Source organism: Haliotis rufescens, unplaced genomic scaffold (genome assembly GCF_023055435.1).
Source record: "Haliotis rufescens isolate VD_foot unplaced genomic scaffold, xgHalRufe1.0.p SCAF_12, whole genome shotgun sequence".
NCBI classification, from domain to species: domain Eukaryota; kingdom Metazoa; phylum Mollusca; class Gastropoda; order Lepetellida; family Haliotidae; genus Haliotis; species Haliotis rufescens.
The window spans coordinates 23,249,661-23,270,944 of NW_025963802.1; the positions used below are offsets into that span (position 1 = coordinate 23,249,661).

General features: G+C 42.1%; 1 protein-coding gene across 1 annotated transcript; it reads right to left on the reverse strand.

Moving 5' to 3' along the window:
• Window positions 1-595: 595 nt before the first annotated feature.
• On the reverse strand, window positions 596-20,917 carry LOC124111710 (homeobox protein Nkx-2.5-like). The gene is made up of 2 exons (XM_046471489.2): window positions 20,408-20,917; window positions 596-1,896 (listed from the first exon to the last, which is right to left on the reverse strand). Exons 1-2 carry the CDS (start codon window positions 20,751-20,753, stop codon window positions 1,325-1,327), a joined length of 918 nt encoding a protein of 305 aa, XP_046327445.1. The 5' UTR covers window positions 20,754-20,917; the 3' UTR covers window positions 596-1,324.
• Between the last annotated feature and the right edge of the window lie 367 nt (window positions 20,918-21,284).

Sequence of the window (21,284 nt, forward strand, 5' to 3'; positions counted from 1 at the left end):
ATCGAACCCACCGACACTTCGCCACATCGAACCCAACTACACAACGCCACGTCGAACCCAACTACACAACGCCACGTCGAACCCAACTACACAACGCCACGTCGAACCCATCGACACTTCGCCACATCGAACCCAACTACACAACGCCACATCGAACCCATCGACACAACGCTACATCGAACCCATCGACACAACGCCAGATCGAACCCAACTACACAACGCTACATCGAACCCATCGACACAACGCCATAGCCACCCCCTTACAACTAACACAAACGCCATATCCACCCACTGAGACATCCACCTTCTCGAATCTATCACGAAACAGTCCGATGTTGTCAACAATTGCAATGTCCACGAATCCTTCAGATGTTGTCAACAATGACCACGAATCTATCACATATTCTGAAAAATGTCCGCGAATCTATCAAATGTTGTGAACAATGTCCACGAATCCTTCAGATGTTGTAAACAATGTCCAATTGGAAATGCCATTTTTGTGCGGGTTTCTGAATCACCTGATCAGTGGTCAATAACCTAAATGTTGTTTTAACATTGACTACATGGATCAGAATAAAAGTCAAAGACACACACGTGATAAATAAACATTTATTCAGATGAGATGATAATGAGCTATAATACACAAACATGTACATCTTGTTCACACATTGTGAAACGAGTCTTCGTCAATATTTTTCTCGCTGAATGGTGAAAGTAGTTTAGAATTATTACTCAAGATAGACATAAATACCCTGTAGTTGCTATTGAGATCTAAACAGCTAACATGTACATCACAAGTAGATTTGGTTCTACGTTGTCTAGTTGTCTCGAAGTACGTGTACTAGTCAGAAGGACACAGTGCAAACCGTGGACCAACAGATTACAAACTTGCAACGTAAACACTGCTTTAATATTGACATACATGATAACGGGTTTATGTCCCCTCGCAGTCCAGTTGTTCCGTGTCTGACAATTCAGATGACATTTCTCTTAAAGACAAATTTGTCTGTTAAAACAACACACCCGGCCCCCTCGGCACATTCTGCATTTGTTATCGACGGCAACCGGAAATGGATTCAAGGATCCGAGTGTCGAACAGTCCTGTCGAAGGTGCTGATTGTCTGCGGTGTGTCATTACTTTTGCATGGCCCGAAGTGCCAGACCCGAGCTCTACACTCCATCACAAAGGCGCTGTATGGAGTTTATGTACAATAGTGCAGTCAAACAAACCTCGGGCTGGATTCAAGCTTTGAATTACCTGAGTAGGTAGTGACCCCCTTAGGGTACCGTATTACGTGTCATTACTTTTGAGACGAACCCGTCCCTACCATGCCCTAATGCCTTGGTGTATTGGCTGCTGGACATATCCATTCTGTTGTATTTGGTTCACCTGGGCCATGTGGTTAGGGACTGTGTTATAACTGGGAGAAGAATAGGCAAAGGGATTAACATTGTACGGAGCAGAATAGGGAGGAGTCATATTTTGTCCCATGCACGGTTTCCCATCCCTCACGAGTACCGGTACAGCCACCCTCCTTGGGGGCTGCATGGCTGATAGTTCCAAACTCTTATCCTGTCGTTGTCTTTTGCATTTGTATCGTCTGTTCTGAAACCAGATTTTAACTTGGGTTGATGTCAGTTTCAACATGGAAGCTAATTGTTCTCTTTCCGGGGCGGAGAGATACCTCTGCTGTTTGAACCGTCTTTCCAACTCGTAGACCTGCGCCTGGGAAAACAACACGCGGGGTTTCCTCTTTTGTCTTTGTTTAAGAAGTTGACATTCTCCTGAAGAGTCGGAGCTTGTTGAGGGGGTCTTCGTTTTCTCACCCTCGGGGCGTGGAGGGGTTGATGCCGTGGCGGGGGAGCCGGACTGGGTGACGGTGCACGGCAGTGTCGCTGTAAGCAGAAAGACAACCATATTAGTCTTGTACTGTCACATTTGTAATGTTAACATTTCGATTCAAACAGGACCGTCCTGAAATTATCCCCTTAACCAATATAACCAACCATCATCAACGTTGTCATCTGTGAGCACCATCGTCACCGACATCACCAGCACTACCATCTGTGCAACCACAGACCACTTGCCACACACTACACAACCACCACAACCATCTACCCTTCATTATAATCTTCATCATCAACAATACCGGCATCAACACTACCAAAATCAATGCAGCCTTTGGTGCCACATTGTCAATATTACCATCCATACCATCACCATCTCACACACTCCCTGACAACACCACCACTACCACCCTTGCCGTCAACGACATCACCATCTCACACACTCCCTGACTTAACACCACCCCTACCATCCTCGCCGTCAAGACATTACCATCTCACACACTCCCTGACTTAACACCACCCCTACCATCCTTGCCGTCAACGACATTACCATCTCACACACTCCCTGACTTAACACCACCCCTACCATTCTTGCCGTCAACGACATTACCATCTCACACACTCCCTGACTTAACACCACCACTACCACCCTCGCCGTCAACGACATTACCATCTCACACACTCCCTGACTTAACACCACCACTACCATCCTCAACCATATCACCATCTCACACAACATTCTCACCCTTCCATCTTCGACGTATACCATCGCGATATCAACACTAACAACATCATACCAACAACAACCATCACCATCATCACGCTTCCATCTTCTATGTGCATAATCGCAACATCAATACCACCATCAATACAACATACCAGCCACCATCACCATCCTCACCCTTCCATCATCCACGTACACCACTGCCACTCAATACCAACAACATCCCACGGACCACCATCACCACTGTCACTCAATACCAACAACATCCTACCGACCACCATCACCACTGTCACTCAATACCAACAACATCCTACCGACCACCATCACCACTGTCACTCAATACCAACAACATCCCACCGACCACCATCACCACTGCCACTCAATACCAACAACATCCTACCGACCACCATCACCACTGTCACTCAATACCAACAACATCCTACCGACCACCATCACCACTGTCACTCAATACCAACAACATCCTACCGACCACCATCACCACTGTCACTCAATACCAACAACATCCCACCGACCACCATCACCACTGCCACTCAATACCAACAACATCCTACCGACCACCATCACCACTGTCACTCAATACCAACAACATCCTACCGACCACCATCACCACTGTCACTCAATACCAACAACATCCTACCGACCACCATCACCACTGTCACTCAATACCAACAACATCCTGCCGACCACCATCACCACTGTCACTCAATACCAACAACATCCCACCGACCACCATCACCACTGTCACTCAATACCAACAACATCCTACCGACCACCATCACCACTGTCACTCAATACCAACAACATCCTACCGACCACCATCACCACTGTCACTCAATACCAACAACATCCCACCGACCACCATCACCACTGTCACTCAATACCAACAACATCCCACCGACCACCATCACCACTGCCACTCAATACCAACAACATCCCACCGACCACCATCACCACTGCCACTCAATACCAACAACATCCTACCGACCACCATCACCACTGTCACTCAATACCAACAACATCCTACCGACCACCATCACCACTGTCACTCAATACCAACAACATCCTACCGACCACCATCACCACTGTCACTCAATACCAACAACATCCTACCGACCACCATCACCACTGTCACTCAATACCAACAACATCCTACCGACCACCATCACCACTGTCACTCAATACCAACAACATCCTACCGACCACCATCACCACTGTCACTCAATACCAACAACATCCCACCGACCACCATCACCACTGTCACTCAATACCAACAACATCCCACCGACCACCATCACCACTGTCACTCAATACCAACAACATCCCACCGACCACCATCACCACTGTCACTCAATACCAACAACATCCTACCGACCACCATCACCACTGTCACTCAATACCAACAACAACCCACCGACCACCATCACCACTGCCACTCAATACCAACAACATCCCACCGACCACCATCACCACTGCCACTCAATACCAACAACATCCCACCGACCACCATCACCACTGTCACTCAATACCAACAACATCCCACCGACCACCATCACCACTGTCACTCAATACCAACAACATCCCACCGACCACCATCACCACTGTCACTCAATACCAACAACATCCTACCGACCACCATCACCACTGTCACTCAATACCAACAACAACCCACCGACCACCATCACCACTGCCACTCAATACCAACAACATCCCACCGACCACCATCACCACTGCCACTCAATACCAACAACATCCCACCGACCACCATCACCACTGTCACTTTCAACATAAGCATCATAACTATCATCAGTATATGTTTATCATTATCAGGGCCAGTTGTGATGCATGTTGATGCAGAGTCTGGTATATACGCCGTGAACACAGTGACGCCTTCTCCCAGCGTCAGCAGCGGTCGTATGGACCACGTTGTCCCCACATGCAGCGCTAGCTTATGTAAACCATGGGCTATAATTACTCCTCGCCCTCAAAGCGGAAGTACACCCAATAAAGCGTGGAATTGTGAGAGGTCTTCAACACTGAATGCTCAATTTAATAGATTCTCTATCATTTTTACACCTGCTTCGAAGAAAGAAGTCTAAATGTTTTACCGAGTATATTTCAATACAAGAGTTGCATGAGAACAGACGGGCCTATACGAACCCTGCGTAATAGGATATAGCGGAAACGGAAATCGGTTCATTAGCCCTTTCGAGTCTCACCTCGCCCCTTTACCAAGACGAAAACAAGATAAGAAATATTGCCCCCACTATAGGGGAAACTGGGCAGCGGTACAACATAGATAACGGTATTCCGTTGACATATGAGATCAGAGGTCATTTTACTAACATGTAATAAATGGTTGTGTATGAAACAAGTTATAATGTGACTGTGACTTGGACGTATTGGGTGTGGGAAGACGACAATTCATGTGAGCTGTGGGACAACTTCAAGTGAAACACCTATGAAACAGATTTCTTTAAGGGGCATTTAGAAGTTGGAGTACTAAGTAAGGATAAGATTTATGGAAGAACAACTTCTTTATTACAATTAGGAGCGACGTTTTGGTGTAGGTACTAACTTGCTTGATAGCAGTGTTAGAACCTACACCAAAACGTCGCTCCTTATTGTAGTACAGAAGTTGTTCATCCACAAATCTTATCCTTACCATGTCACACCGCACTACAACGTGAAATGAACAAATGAGGTGGTGTCAACATACATAATAAAAGAGAATGTTCAGTTAAAAAGTAACTAGAGGATACTATTGGGGCTTATGGCCAACAAGGATTCCGTTTCGTGTACACATTCGACAGCGGGTATAATCAGGGCAGTGTGCGCGAGATGATGTCTCGCATCCCAGCCTGCACTGCGACCTGCAATGTACACGCTACACACACATGCGTACTGCCATCCACGTGGGAGGAACTACGTGATTAGGGTAGCTCTTGATTACATAGCCACCACATATCTACGCCATTCTTCTTATACTCTATCATATAGGGTTAAACTGTTCGGCAAACAGTCCAGCAGCTGCTGATCGCACATACACGGGTGTTTTGTCATGAAGAAATCAGGAAATCTGTTGATTCAGAAAGTCGAAGGAACGAACCCCCAAAGGGCGAGTTAATTCTGCTCGTTTCGGGGGGGTTAAACCATATAACGGTTGATATATATATGAGATTGAATTATGATCTGTAGCGTCAGTTTTACTTGTTAAATTGCACGTTCAGAATGGCCAGTGAATTCCTGACTCAAAACCAACTGCAACAACAATAGCGTGACATAATCCTAATGGTTTAATCCGTGGTTATCCCTCATATTTATATTGTTTAGATATCTGAATTAACCTTACACCAACAAAGAATACATAGAAACGTTCTATATCTCAAAGTCTGTCTGGACTGGCCACGTGACACACACTCAATGTCTCTTGAAGATCATATGAAGTCAAGTTCCCGCCAGGGGTTAGCCATCTCTATATTTGGTACATTTTAATGAAAGCGGATCGGGTACTTGAAATATGAAATTACTAGACAATTACACGACAGAGATACAATTATGAGCACTATGACAACGTTCACTAACGTCCGAAACGGAGATTAACACCATTGTAAGCCAATAGCTTCCGGAAGCAAACGTTTGTCAATGCGAGGGCAACGCCTATATTTATGTTTGAAATAGAAACAAAAGTGTAAATTTATGTTTTTGAATTTTAGGTTTCGTACCGAAATTAATTTCGGCGCATTGAAATTAATTTCAAACATAAATGCTATTGTTCTCTTTTCATATTATTTACAGATTAAAATAATAAATGCAGCAAAGAGGTTTGTTATTATTATTATATTATTATAGTGAGTGAGTGAGTGAGTTGGATTTAACGCCGCTTTTAACTTATATTATTATAACTAAGAGGAAAAAGAAACTTTACATCTCAGTTGATTTTATCATATGTATGATTTTCAAATGAAAATCTCATAATCGATATTACCTTTTTTTAAATGAACTGTAGTAGCGCTAAGCCAGCATTTACAAAATACTTCTACGTGTTTTTATTTTTTTAATATAATTTAAGTTAAAACTTAAATTTAAACTGATTTTTTTTTTAAATCGCATAATACATAGCTGCTGATGGGTATCTAAGACATCTTATCTTTAAAATTCACTAAAGTTGTTTTTTTTCCGGCATAAATTAACATTTCAAACAATGAAAATTCATTTCTTATCCCAGTCGTCATTGAACCAATTTATATTTACAGAAAATCACCAGCCACAGCTTACTTTTTGCCAACTGTTACAGGAATGAGTGATGTTTAAATGAACATAATTAAATTTAACAACAGTTCTTTCAATTACATAAATAACAAACTCGGTTTACTTTCATTTACCCCTCAGTGTATGTCATTAGTTTCAGCAGTATCGATATTTATCCTAATCGTCACCAACATTGCTGTACCGTGGCTGCTCCCACTGAAAGGTGATGCCTTTGTGAATATACTACCATTTGACGTGATATAAGCGCCCCTCGGAAACAGACATGGAGGAAACTGAGGGCCAATGTAGTCATGTAGGATCTTGTCATTCATCCTCCAAGTACGTCTATTAACTAACAACCCCACGCTGAACGCTGACTGTCTGTTATGTAGATGTAAAACTGGATGCAAGGTGCTCGCGTTACCGCATGAACTTTGTACTTTCGGTGTTAACAGTGAAATGTGTGAAAAAACCCGTCAAACTATTTTTTGCAATGTCCTAATCTGGAGATCACTTACACACCGGTACAACGGGAGTCGCACATCAGATAGTTGGCATATTAGACTCTCTACACTGCGGGCGTCGGTGTGGCTGGTTGACTTGGTGTGTATTCGAACCCCGTGTGTCGATATCGATACTCAGCCACTCTTGTTCTCTCGTACAGAGCAGACAACACAGACTGCCCTAACACTACTGTGGTCTGGATGCCTGCAGGGAGAATCTCACTCGTTCTGGCTTGTGATAATACGGGTATGCTTGAACCGGATAAAGATCGTCAATGTGTTTTATTTATTGAAATATGCAAGTATGTGATGAGTGTGTGAGGTTGGTTTCACACCGCTTGTAACATTTATCAGCATTCGGGTATAGAACAGTAGGATTGAGCCCAGTCATAAGGATATTGGTTCGTGTGGGGAATGTCACAAGAGATTATCTGACCCTGAAGTAAATACAAAACCCAGAGAATATCAGTCTCGAATATCTGACCAAACCGATTCAATAGGGCGGAAAAGGCAGCATTATGGTGACAATTATATGTCTCCAGGTGTCCGCCAAAAGGGTAACAGAAGGGATGACCTAACATCACTAATGCCCTACTACATTCACACCATAGTACCAGTGTTGCCAGTCACACCACAGTACCAGTGTTGCCAGTAACACCACAGTACCAGTGTTGTCAGTAACACCATAGTACCAGTGTTGTCGGTAACACCATAGTACCAGTGTTGTCAGTAGCACCATAGTACCAGTGTTGTCAGTAACACCATAGTACCAGTGTTGTCAGTAACACCATAGTACCAGTGTTGCCAGTAACACCACAGTACCAGTGTTGCCAGTAACACCACAGTACCAATGCTGCCAGTAACACCACAGTACCAGTGTTGCCAGTAACACCACAGTACCAGTGTTGCCATTAACACCACAGTACCAGTGTTGCCAGTCACACCATAGTACCAGTGTTGCCAGTCACACCATAGTACCAGTGTTGCCAGTCACACCACAGTACCAGTGTTGCCAGTCACACCATAGTACCAGTGTTGCCAGTCACACCATAGTACCAGTGTTGCCAGTCACACCACAGTACCAGTGTTGCCAGTCACACCATAGTACCAGTGTTGCCAATCACACCATAGTACCAGTGTTGCCAGTCACACCACAGTACCAGTGTTGCCAGTCACACCATAGTACCAGTGTTGCCAATCACACCATAGTACCAGTGTTGCCAGTAACACCACAGTACCAGTGTTGCCAGTCACACCATAGTACCAGTGTTGCCAGTAACACCACAGTACCAGTGTTGCCAGTCACACCATAGTACCAGTGTTGCCAATCACACCATAGTACCAGTGTTGCCAATCACACCATAGTACCATTGTTGCCAGTAAAACCACAGTACCAGTGTTGCCAGTCACACCATAGTACCAGTGTTGCCAGTCACACCATAGTACCAGTGTTGCCAGTCACACCACAGTACCAGTGTTGCCAGTCACACCATAGTACCAGTGTTGCCAGTCACACCATAGTACCAGTGTTGCCAGTCACACCATAGTATCAGTGTTGCCAGTCACACCATAGTACCAGTGTTGCCAGTCACACCATAGTACCAGTGTTGCCAGTCACACCATAGTACCAGTGTTGCCAGTCACACCATAGTACCAGTGTTGCCAGTCACACCATAGTACCAGTGTTGCCAGTAACACCATAGTACCAGTGTTGCCAGTCACACCATAGTACCAGTGTTGCCAGTAACACCATAGTACCAGTGTTGCCAGTCACACCATAGTACCAGTGTTGCCAGTCACACCATAGTACCAGTGTTGCCAGTCACACCATAGTACCAGTGTTGCCAGTCACACCATAGTACCAGTGTTGCCAGTAACACCATAGTACCAGTGTTGCCAGTCACACCATAGTACCACTGTTGCCAGTCACACCATAGTACCAGTGTTGGAAAAACAAAGGCCAGATTGCAGGCCATAAGGACCCATACAAAAATGAAACTACGGGCCCGACACAAGATCTACCTGCCACGGGCGTACTGGCAGGCGCTTATTTCTAACACTGCCTTGTACATACCCCTAACACCCTAACGTGACCTGGAACGTTATCGTGGTTTTGTAGTGAGGTGTGGGTGGTACGGACGGATTTGAAAACAGTTTCGCGGTTTCCCGTTTTCGAAATACTGCTCAAACCACAACCTATTTATTTCCCCATGAGAAATATTTCAACTATTCGCTGTTTTGAAGGTTTGCCTGTGTCTGCCACCTCCAGGCTGGTGACCGTATCCTGGCCACTGTCCGGCGGATGGCGGTGCGATGCCGTGCCATACAGCCCCGCCATCCATCGCTCCTGTGAATCACCACCGACACACACATACACACTGATAGGAAACAATGTATTGTTGATAACTCTCTGTGTACTAAGACAATGTCTAGGTATATATCCTGTCATAAGATCAACATGTGTTTGCAACCTTCCTGTCATAAGATGTTCTGTAATTGATGTGAGATGTAAACAATGAAACATGCACATAACACATTGCAGTACCATACACGTATCAGGTTGTAGGCCGCAGTTACAACCATACACGTATCAGGTTGTAGGCCGCAGTTACAACCATACACGTATCAGGTTGTAGGCCACAGTTACAACCATACACGTACCTGGTTGTAGGCCGCAGCTACAACCATACACGTACCAGGTTGTAGGCCGCATTTACAACCATACACGTACCAGGTTGTAGGCTGCAGTTACAACCATACACGTACCAGGTTGTAGGCCGCATTAACAACCATACACGTACCAGGTTGTAGGCTGCAGTTACAACCATAGACGTACCAGGTTGTAGGCCGCATTAACAACCATACACGTACCAGGTTGTAGGCTGCAGTTACAACCATACACGTACCAGGTTGTAGGCCGCATTTACAACCATACACGTATCAGGTTGTAGGCTGCAGTTACAACCATACACGTATCAGGTTGTAGGCCACAGTTACAACCATACACGTACCAGGTTGTAGGCTGCAGTTACAACCATACACGTATCAGGTTGTAGGCCACAGTTACAACCATACACGTACAAGGTTGTAGGCTGCAGTTACAATCGTGTGTATATAACCAGAATCAATACATTCTGATAAAAACACTTAACACAGTTCTCATCGCAGACTTACATGGCAGAATACTTATCATCAGTAAAACCTGTGTAGATGTCAATCAAACCCATTTTGATTGAAAATGTGGCACTTGTGTAGCTGATGTGGGTGTAGCTGATGTAGGTGTAGGTGATGTGGATGTAGCTGATGTGGGTGTAGCTGATGTGGGTGTAGCTGATGTGGATGTAGCTGATGTAGGTGTAGCTGATGTGGGTGTAGCTGATGTGGGTGTAGCTGATGTGGGTGTAGCTGATGCGGATGTAGCTGATGTGGGTGTAGCTGATGTGGATGTAGCTGATGTGGGTGTAGCTGATGTGGGTGTAGCTGATGTGGGTGCAGCTGATGTGGGTGCAGCTGATGTGGGTGTAGCTGATGTGGGTGTAGCTGACGTGGGTGTAGCTGATGTGGGTGTAGCTGATGTGGGTGTAGCTGATGTGGATGTAGCTGATGTGGGTGTAGCGTGACATCCATTACATGTCAACTGTGCGTGGCTCGCTATGCGTGTAGTCAATGTGAATTTTTCCTACACTTGGAAACACTCCGACTAGATATAAGCGTGTTAAGACACGTCCTTTAAACTGTAAGCAATGATCTCAGAGGTGGCCACGCAGTACAATTCATACGCCCTAGCCCAGCATATATCAGCGCGTGATGCTCTTCTCGATGCTATGAACATCCTTTGATACTTTAACTAATTCGCAAGTGTCAATCGTCCCATTTCTACAGTTATCCAATACAACTCAATGAGAAATAAAATAAGCAGACATTTTAGTTTTTTGTCGTCGAGCAACGCGCAATAGTCCCAACGTTTGCCGGGACAGGTAGGTTCACCAGTACCGCTACATCTCTATTCCACACTGATCAAACAGACTTGGAGAACTACAGGAACTGCTCTCAGACTATTTCACTAGAGTGTATTCCAGCGGTCTTGGCGTGGGATGAGGCTACGGTGCCATGTAAATCGACCGGTTTCATCTGAACGTGATCTAAGTAGTGTTACATGATGTGTTTTGTTACAGGGATTGGGAAGGATACTATCCACATTTGGACATCATTTTAATTGTTCATCTCATAAATTCTATCTCACACGCTCAAATATTATTTCCCTTTTTAGGAAAATGTACTTCGATATATATTGCCGTCGCCGCTGAACAACGTTCTTTAATTATCAATTACATAAGGCTACATTTGCTTAACCGGACATTATATAATGTATTACCCGTTGACATCATTGTTAGCAACTGACTATATAAGAACACATTATGCATTGTTTTGAATGATTCATTCACAATATTCTTATCTCATGGCCTCCATTTCCTTTTATACTCTGTTACATATTTAGGCAATGCTGTGCTCAACTGCTTGCATTTCACAACACAATTCGAAAAGTAATTCAATTTATTTGTTTCAAGGAAATTCAGTCATAACACTGGTAACACTCGGTCACAGTTAAATTACAACGCAATTATTTTATTGTTCAAACTGTTGTCGCATAAGCGCGTTACATCCGTTTATCTTGACCCACGTGTACACAGAGACTCGCTACAGAAATCAGGATACATTCCGGGAGAAAATGCTACTGGTCACATTCGGCGCAGACTTGAAGGTACAAGACTTGCGTCACTGACTACGGGAGAAACCACAAAGCAACGCCAGTAAAACCGTTCGGATTTTCCGAAAACGAAAATGCTGGTTTTGTTGCTTTCTTCCTTGTCCAGGGTTTAGACGGGCACAGCCCCGGACGGTGGCGGCTTCTACACATGACGCGATGGGCTTTTGCCCGCTTTCTACTTCTCAACATTTCATAGAAATCTTTATGTTCGAATGCATTGACTTTTCAAATAGTCTGACTGATTTTCGATAGGTAGAAAAAAAACATTTAAGTGAAATGTCGTTACGTGCAGTCACTACGCATATTCTTTGAACATGTTACAATTATTTTTGCGTTTTGTACTGAAAAGATGATAATTTAAAGATTAATTAATTGCTAGAAAAGTGCAACAATGCACAGTTTGTAAAAAGGATGCCATGTAGTCACGGTGAGGCCACACACGATAGCGCCTTCCCAACATTTACATATGATCATGTCAAGTCATCGATAGCTCCATTACTCTGAAGTAGTTGTGCAAGTAGTACAGACCCCTAATCCCTGATTGAACGGGTTGGCCGGCCACTTGAAGGATTACACCTGTTCTTACTGTGTGTTTTAGGGGGTGTTGCCTACCCGGGGTAGGCGGCGGTTGCCGGGCCGGCCTCTGTGAACATCAAACATTGTGACACGGCACTTACAGGGGTCAATTAGAAACACATTGTGTCAAGGGCTGACACAGCACTAGTAACGTAGATATAACCGTCTTTACTAAATAGCTTTAGTTTGGATATAGGGCTTCAGATATGTGTAAATAAAAGAGTTGGTTGTTGTGGGATATTGACGACTGTTACAAGTGTCGACTGGTACAGCGATGAAGTTGTGATTTATCATCGCGTGGCAATATTTCGGACAAATATCGACTTTTGGTGATATAAGGGCAAAGGGCGTGACACAAACATGGCGTGTGATGTCCAGGTCAGTTTATAGTAATAGCTTACTAACGGAAATCATTTCAACTTATCACTTTAGTGGTTGTGGGACGAAAATATCATCTAAAACCATGATTGTGGGAAGCATCACTTACTATGATACAATTTTATTTATGTCAGTAAGAATAAACCCCTTCACCATCACCATCCCATCCCCAACCTAACTCCAAACCCCACCACCCATACACCCTACCCTCCAACACATTAGCGACCCTCATTCTCCCTTTCCAAGGTGTTACCATGCACGTGATTTATCTGGTGATTATCCCCCTACTCTCGGGGTTATTTGCACGTGCAAAGTTTATTTGTAAATCACTTGACTTGTGAAATTGACAAGAGTGTTGACACATAGGCGGCCCTGTGTAATGTCGATTTCAATTAAGGGAAGCGAGCGTCGCGAGTCATGTGATTTAATTATACAATATTCTCGAAGTACCCGATACCTAATTCCAAATTAGAATTTCAGCATGGCGATGTTATATAGATTGCAACATCACCACATAATTGTCAATAGATACGCACATATAAATTTATGAAATATCTATTAAAATTATCAGTGGGCTGCTAACTGAAAAATAATTGCAGGTCCCAGTATCTGGCTGTATGTACCGCGGGCATTCCAAGCCGTACCATTTATCAAACAGTTTAATATTGTATATACTGGGGGTTAGTTTGATGAATTGGGGTTACATAGGATACTAGATACCACTCGAAAGCAGAAGTTATCTCACGAATATGTTAAATATAGCCACCTCACGCACTGTCGATTTCACGGGCACGATAACCCTGTAATATCCCACGATTGTTATCACCAGAGCTGTCAGAATCATAAACGAGCTTACGCTGGGTTTACGGCGGTGAGGACGCGCACGTTGGTGACGAGGGGTGTTTATATCACGAGCAAGAATGCCTTTATATACAATTTAATAGTTTAGCAATACACTAAAGTACCTGCAATGATGCAAATTAATGTAATTCCTATTATTTTCATATTCCCTTCTTTAAACAGGTTTAGTAAACAACGCATTCGAGACGTCACCTTGGAGTATGATTGTTGTTGGAATATCTTCTACAAATGTAGCTGAACACCTCCACACACAACTATCTAAGCTACGTGCATTGTAATTATGTTGTTAAGCGTCTTATTGAAATTTCCTGCTGCGAAAAAATGAGTTCATTAAATGTAGAGCTTTATAGATGCAATTAATTAAATTGATTAGAATATAATGAGGAATTTAATTTGTAGATTTTCATCGCGACCGTGCTGGAACAAAAGTGACATCCCGTTATTGCTACAGAAAAAACACACATTTTATTCTGGTTGAATTCTAAAACCAGCGCCAAACGTTTCTCATAAAATCAAGGTTTAAACTTCCTGATGGTTTTATTGCATGTTGTGCTTGTTAAGGCGTAATTGAAACGTTTTTAAACTTCAACTATAATCAAAACGTTTTACTTCTAAACAAGGTTGACACGGCATATATCTAAATTGGAAATGTGCTCAACGGCAGACAAAATGTGATTAGTGAGGGGGATGCATAATCCAGCACTGATGTACCCAATAAGCAAAACAAAATGGAGCTTGTGTTCAGTGATTGATAATTTACCAGATAATAGTATAACGGCGTAAGAAAATATTGATCTATATAAACATGCTGGCAAGAACATTCGAGTGCATTACATTCGCCAGTCTTAACGACAATCTAGAGACAAGTTAGTCAAATCTTTCATTGACCATTCAGAGTAAGTTTAAAATAGGGTTTGTTTATTTATTGGGCTAATAGTTTTAATAAACCCTTAAAAATTCATTGATAGAAAATAACATTTAATACATTATTAATACACCTGTATCCGAACGGTATTTCTGAAAGACGCTTACAGAAATATGACTTTTAGCATCTTTCGATCAAATGTTATTACCAAATTTAGAAACTGATTCAGTGTAATCGATTCATCTCGCCCTTTTGTATTCTGGAAAAAACGTTTTCCTGGTACAGGTAAGTCTGACAATTTGTAATGATGTAATTCGTGCTTTATTAGTACATTTCCTCCTGTATAGCTCTACTACACAGAGGCACACAGGAAACCACACAATAGCACTGACACGTGTTCATTTCATGTCAATTTCATGTTAACTGAAAGGGACATCCTCGTTGGCGTCTTCAACAGGTAGCTATTTCAATGATGTATGTAGAACCGATATAATATACTGGTCGGTAATATATTGGATAAGGTATCATATTATAATATACTATATTACAATTAATTCGGTGAATGTTTTATGTACCATCAGCTGTCAATATCGCAAAGAACTACGATGCACATTGATATATCAATGTGGTATATATATATATATATATTTCTCATGTCGATACCTGTCATGCATATTTCACAGTTGTCAGTCATAAATTCAAACTTCGTCAATCCTAATCAAGTACATGGCGGTGCTTCTAAGATGTGAACACTTCCTCTGTATAAAGACGAAAGAAATATTCTAAAATAGTTCCTATATTAACCCTGGATATTTTTCACGGAAGCTAAAATCTGTTCCCAATTTCGGCGTAGCTATCCATCAAATTAAGTAGGAAAGGCGATCAAAATAAGATCATAATTGCTGATCCGTTTCTCGTGTAAGTTGCGTAGCTCCCAGCCATAAAAATGCGCCAACTAACCCATGACGTTAGAACATACGGCACCAATTTCTTTCTGCTTCTAACTTTAATGGGATGACATATAGCTTGGTCTTCTAGAATGTAACTCGGTGCAAACACTGATTGGAGGAAGGTTGACGTTCACTTGGGGCTTTCTCTAGTGGAACGGGGCAGGCGCTGAGGTGAAATTGTTTTGAAGTTTTATTGTAGAAAGTTATACGGGAGGAATGAGTGTATACACTAGACGATGCTCATTTAGAATACCTTTCGTTGATTTCCATTTAAATGTTAGTACCAAACTAATCCTTAATTTGTCGAAATGAATTGTTAAAACTAAACGGAACAAGTATATGACATGGAATCGCAGTGTATGGAACAGTAACCTGCCCGTGTCACACCAGTAATGAGGAATTCAGTGTCATGAGGCACAGGTCGTATGAGACAGTAGCCCCCAAATAACATATTGTTAAGATGTCTATTGGAAGTAATATCCATAATAATAATTAATTTTAAAACATATATATATAGTCTGTCCATGTTTTGCAGATTTCACAGTGCTATGGGTAATAAAAGTAATTTTATGTCAATTTGGATGCCTTTCGAAATGCCGACCATTTAAATGACCATGAACGTGTCAAAAGCAGATATCAGCACCCGGTAGCTGGTTAAAAGCTCATTCCAAAAGTTTTTTTCATACGTGCATGTAGAGACTAATTGTTTTAGCCCGTGTCACTTTCACAGTTTTGTCACAAGAATTAGCCATGTCTTATTTCAAAGCGACTCTGTATTTAAAGCAAGCGCACACAGGCCTGCATGTTATTGGATAGTGTATGTACACTTTACCTGGACACGCATATATCGTCTCATTGATTTTAATCCGTCGTAATTTCTTCTAAGCTATGCGTTTGATGTATTTTGGTAATATTTGTTTTATTCAAAAATATGTTGTAAACTTTTTATATTCAACGCTGTATTATACCATAACGTATATACGTGCATTTAAAACATTCATCACTTGTTCCTATTTCATAAATGAACACGTATTTCAATATTTATTTTTTAAGGTTTATAATAACTTACTAGCGATACGGCAGTGTATACGAAGGCGATTGGTAATAACAGGAATTAATTAATAATGATAGAATGTTTCAAAACGAACAAGAGTGTCTAAATCTTTGAATTTGTTTTGAAAGAAAATTAAAGGACAATCGTTTACATAGTAATTCACATTGTATTTACAAGTTTGATATAAACAAAAGTACGGCCGTTTCACCCTTTCAAAATTCCTACCATTTGTATGTGTGTCTGGTGAAGCGATCGCCGTGTGCGCAGATGCCACACACGTCTTAATGTAAATTACTGCAAGTGCGTGCTGCACGAGAAGCACGCGCGCTCGGGGAAAATTCGAAGAGGCGCGCTGTGCCTCACAATTACAATTTCTTACAAATTACACGTATTTAACCAAATTTTATGTACTTTGTGTTTTACTTGTATGCTATTAATGTTTGTTGTATTCTTTGTTATGACACTTCAGTGGATTATCCTAAAGTTAAAATAATATACACGTGGAAATATAGGTATTATCATTATTATAACCAATGTTGTTATTTTGTCGATGCTGCCGTGACCCACATAATTTCTTTAACATCTACGTGTACCCGAACATCAAAGTTTATTGTCAGGAAATAATGGATGGTCCGTATATTTCTTTTTTAACTTTTTAATCCACTGATGAAGGAAAAAGAAAGAAGGCACCAAGTCATATTTATAAGCCGCAGTAATAATATCTTTTTATGATAACGATATGTATATCATTTACTCATATTTTGCTATTTAGATGTATAAGTTTTGACAAACCAATATTCATGTATTTTGTCGCTGTGCAAGTCATTTGTTTGTTGTTGAACGCCGCACTCAGCAAAATTGCAGATCTATGACAGTGGCCTGTAAATATTCATATTCATACGTTCCTGGATATGTTTGGATACATAATTCAACAATGCTCAGTTTGATCTAAAAGTCAGCAAATAATATTTCTTACGGTCTGGATTCTAATTTGGAATGAGGCGTTTCCGAATGTAGAATAGATTTGAAAGTGTCCTCGTGAGAGAAGAAAGACCCCGACCAAGCTCCGAGCCAACATTTGTCAATGATCTTTGACAATACTAGATTATGAACAGAGAATATGATCCACAATGACTTAGCCAGTATATATCGGCCAACTGTTTCCTTGTAAAGGACGAAAGGAAAACGTCATCTCATTTGAACGTTTAGATCGGAAGGTGGTATGATATTCCGCCAGTGTGGATCAACGCTACATTTCTTCACTTTTCTTGGCTCGTATTCACATAAGATACGTTTTTTTTAAGAATTAGCAGTTATTTCAATCAATAAAGAAATTTGAGAAATTTGCAGATGCATTTATAATTTCCAGTCCAATTATTTCACAGATGCGCAAATATAGAAAAAAGGACAGGGAAGTAAGAATGGTTAAAAAGTTTCCGAAACATGACGATTCCAGTGCATCCCTGCCAAGCTTTGGTCACAGGGCATGAAGTCGTTATACCACTAGATGGTATTCTGGATAAGACGGAAGACACAGTCCATCCTGTCAAGATAGAGGCTGTACGGACGGTGGTCTTTGAAAGCAATAACTCACGATAAGTAGTCAAGAAACCCATTGCTTCATCGCTATCATCCCCGGATCTGTGTATTATAAATTAATGAACAGATCCTTAGGGGCTATAAACCATGACAGGAATAATAATCAGCCCCTAGCGTGGGGGACCGCCCAATTTAGATCTACCGACGCAGGAAGGGACCGATGTGGGTAGGAAACCCTTCCCCAGTCTTCGGCTCCCGACGAGTATTCCTTGTGGACATTCATTAAATGCTGGCCGGGTTACGAAGGGGGATATTATTGTGAATTTGGCTAATTGGATTGTTGATAGAGGCAAATACACATTGGGGTTATGGCTCCTCCGAAAACCTTACATATCATTCGCGGAATCCGTTTAATACGGATAATGGCGCGAACAGGTTTTGTGTCGTCTGCGTCCCGGGGAGCAGACGATAGTTCTAACAGCTTTGTATATAAACTTAGTCTCTGGGTGGCAGAAATGCAGAGAAGGGTTCGTTCCATACACAGACGATATGTTGAGAATATAATTGTAGGATAAGAACGATCAGTCTGTTTGAAGTTCCACCATCAGATAGTTCCTTCATTTTTGGCCCAGAGAAGCGATAATCATCCAGATACTGGGTCGTCTGCTATGTTTCAAGACCTACCTTCTATTGCCTTCGCCGGAGGAACAAATTAAATTTCATTTCATAGCGTCGGAGAGCGTGGCTTTTCCCAAGGGTGTGAAAAGTAACCAAAGACATATGGAAATATTGTTTGCAGTTAATGAGATGTAGTGGGCATAAACAATCTACGTAAGAACCTGCTCATTTCTTAAAAGTTTTTACCCCCTTTCGCTGAATGAAAGTCCCCGCAGTCAACTGTAAAACGTAATTGTGTGCAAAAAATGTTATGCGATTCTGTTATCGTAAAATCTACATTTTCACAAATAAAACAAATAAACGTGTGTAGAGTTATGCGTATTCACATGGAACTCTGTTGCGTTATTCCAGATGATATAGAAGTAGTAAGTATAAGTATTTACACGTCACAAAGACATAACGGCATTGTCAGCGATGATTTCACCGTTCTGCTTAACTATTCGCGTGTGATACATTGTAGGAAATAATGAGTGAGACAAGATGTAAAAGAGGAGGAAGCAACTCACGCGGTAATTGTATGAATCAGAATATTTATATAAACTGACGTATTGTTGGTGCGCACTAACGTGTTTCTTCGGAAGCGTGAAGTAAAGCGATGTGTACAAATGCCATCTTTGAAACACAACTGCAGAAACATCAGCTAGGTCTAACTTAAACCTATACCCTTGTCCAGATTATCACTGGACATTCTGTTATGCAAAGTTAAAGCAACACAGTATATGTTAGTAATAGTTTGCAAACAATACGTTTAATCCTGTAACACGACATACATTCTTGAACCAGGATGTTCAAGAGAATTTGTGAAAGACAGGGTCCATATTGTGACAATCACATGAACAGTTTTATGATACAGTATTACAAATGTCTGGAGAGGAAATACTAAAAGAATTGTGTCAACAAAGCGTTGCTCACCACTGGTCCAGGTCTGACAACACTGGATGTACGACCGGATAATCCGGTCGGGGAGACCCACGTGTTGAGAGATTGTGCTGGTCGTGTAACATCCGTGAGGTTCACTCCTGGTATGCGTCCGCTGGACAGTGTGTTATAGTGTGTTATAGTGTGTTATTCTAAACAAAGGTGCTGTAAACATGAAGTGCATCTGGTTATATCGCTGCAACTACTTAATTCCAGCAGACGACATTCCTGACGTTGAGAGTAGACACTAGCGGGAGTATACATCACGCAACACGCAGCACACACAAGTAAGCAGAACACACAACTCAACTGCACACATCTTTACCCTCTCTACCTAAGAACCTCTTCAGCTCATCCAAATGAATTGAATCATATCATATGAAATGAACACACACAAGGAGATGTGGATTTCTACTAGAAGCGGCTAAGTAGAATCTTAAGTATCTCTTAATCTCTCAGAGCCCTCTCTTACTTACGTTTTGTGTCGACGCTGTCGTCGTCTATGCAAGGTGTTGGCGGGGTGTGGATGACAGTGTCGAAGTCTTTTGCTGATGGGGGTGGCCCGGCACCCAGGGCAGTCCCAGGGGAGCCGCACGGCAGGGTGGTGTATGTCGGCTGGATATGATCAAGAGTCGGAGATGCAGGACTTCCATAGATACAAGAAGCGTAATTATTCATCTGCAGTTGATCGCAAGATCTTTGCGTCTCGAAAGGAAAATTAGCAGTCGGCATAGGGAAATTCATCGCCTGATAGTCCAAGTGATTTTCGCCGACTCCGCTAAGCAGAGTCTTAACGGAAAAGTTAGAATAATTGGAATACATTTTACAATATCCGAGGAGTTGTTAGTCTTTTGGATGCACACACAGTCTCTGTGATGTTTGTAAGCGGCAACCGACGGCTGTGATATCGTGCAGGACGATCACTTATCGGGAACGAATCTTGCAATGACAAACCCACGTACTCCTAGCTTCAGCCAATCAGCACGTCGCTCTCAGAGAACGGCGTGAGACCTCCTACAGTGTGTGTAAACAGCCAACAAGTCTCAAGGACTTGCTAAGTTAGTGACCATCTCATGAATATGCATGAGCTCTATTTCTTGTCTCCGTTACACGCTGGCTATATGCCGACAGTTTGGCCAATTATTGTCGATCACGATGTTAGTAATTTCTTCCTTGTATGCCATGTCAGTGTCTGCTCTGTCTTTCACATACGTCGCTAAATTGTCCACAATCCTTCAAATGCAAATGGGGAATATTTAAAATATTGATAAAACTGTGTTTAAATGGAAATTTAAAAACTTAGAATACAAATCTAATGGCATTCTCTAAAATTCCTATCGCACTGTTTCAATA

What these genes read in the sequence shown, in the direction of transcription:
- LOC124111710 (XM_046471489.2), bottom strand. Translation starts at nt 20,753, where the DNA reads ATGTATTCCAATTATTCTAACTTTTCCGTTAAGACTCTGCTTAGCGGA. An exon ending in CGACAGCGTCGACACAAAAC is followed by an intron (nt 1,897 to 20,407) that starts GTAAGTAAGAGA and finishes TTCTGCTTACAG; the next exon opens with CGACACTGCCGTGCACCGTC.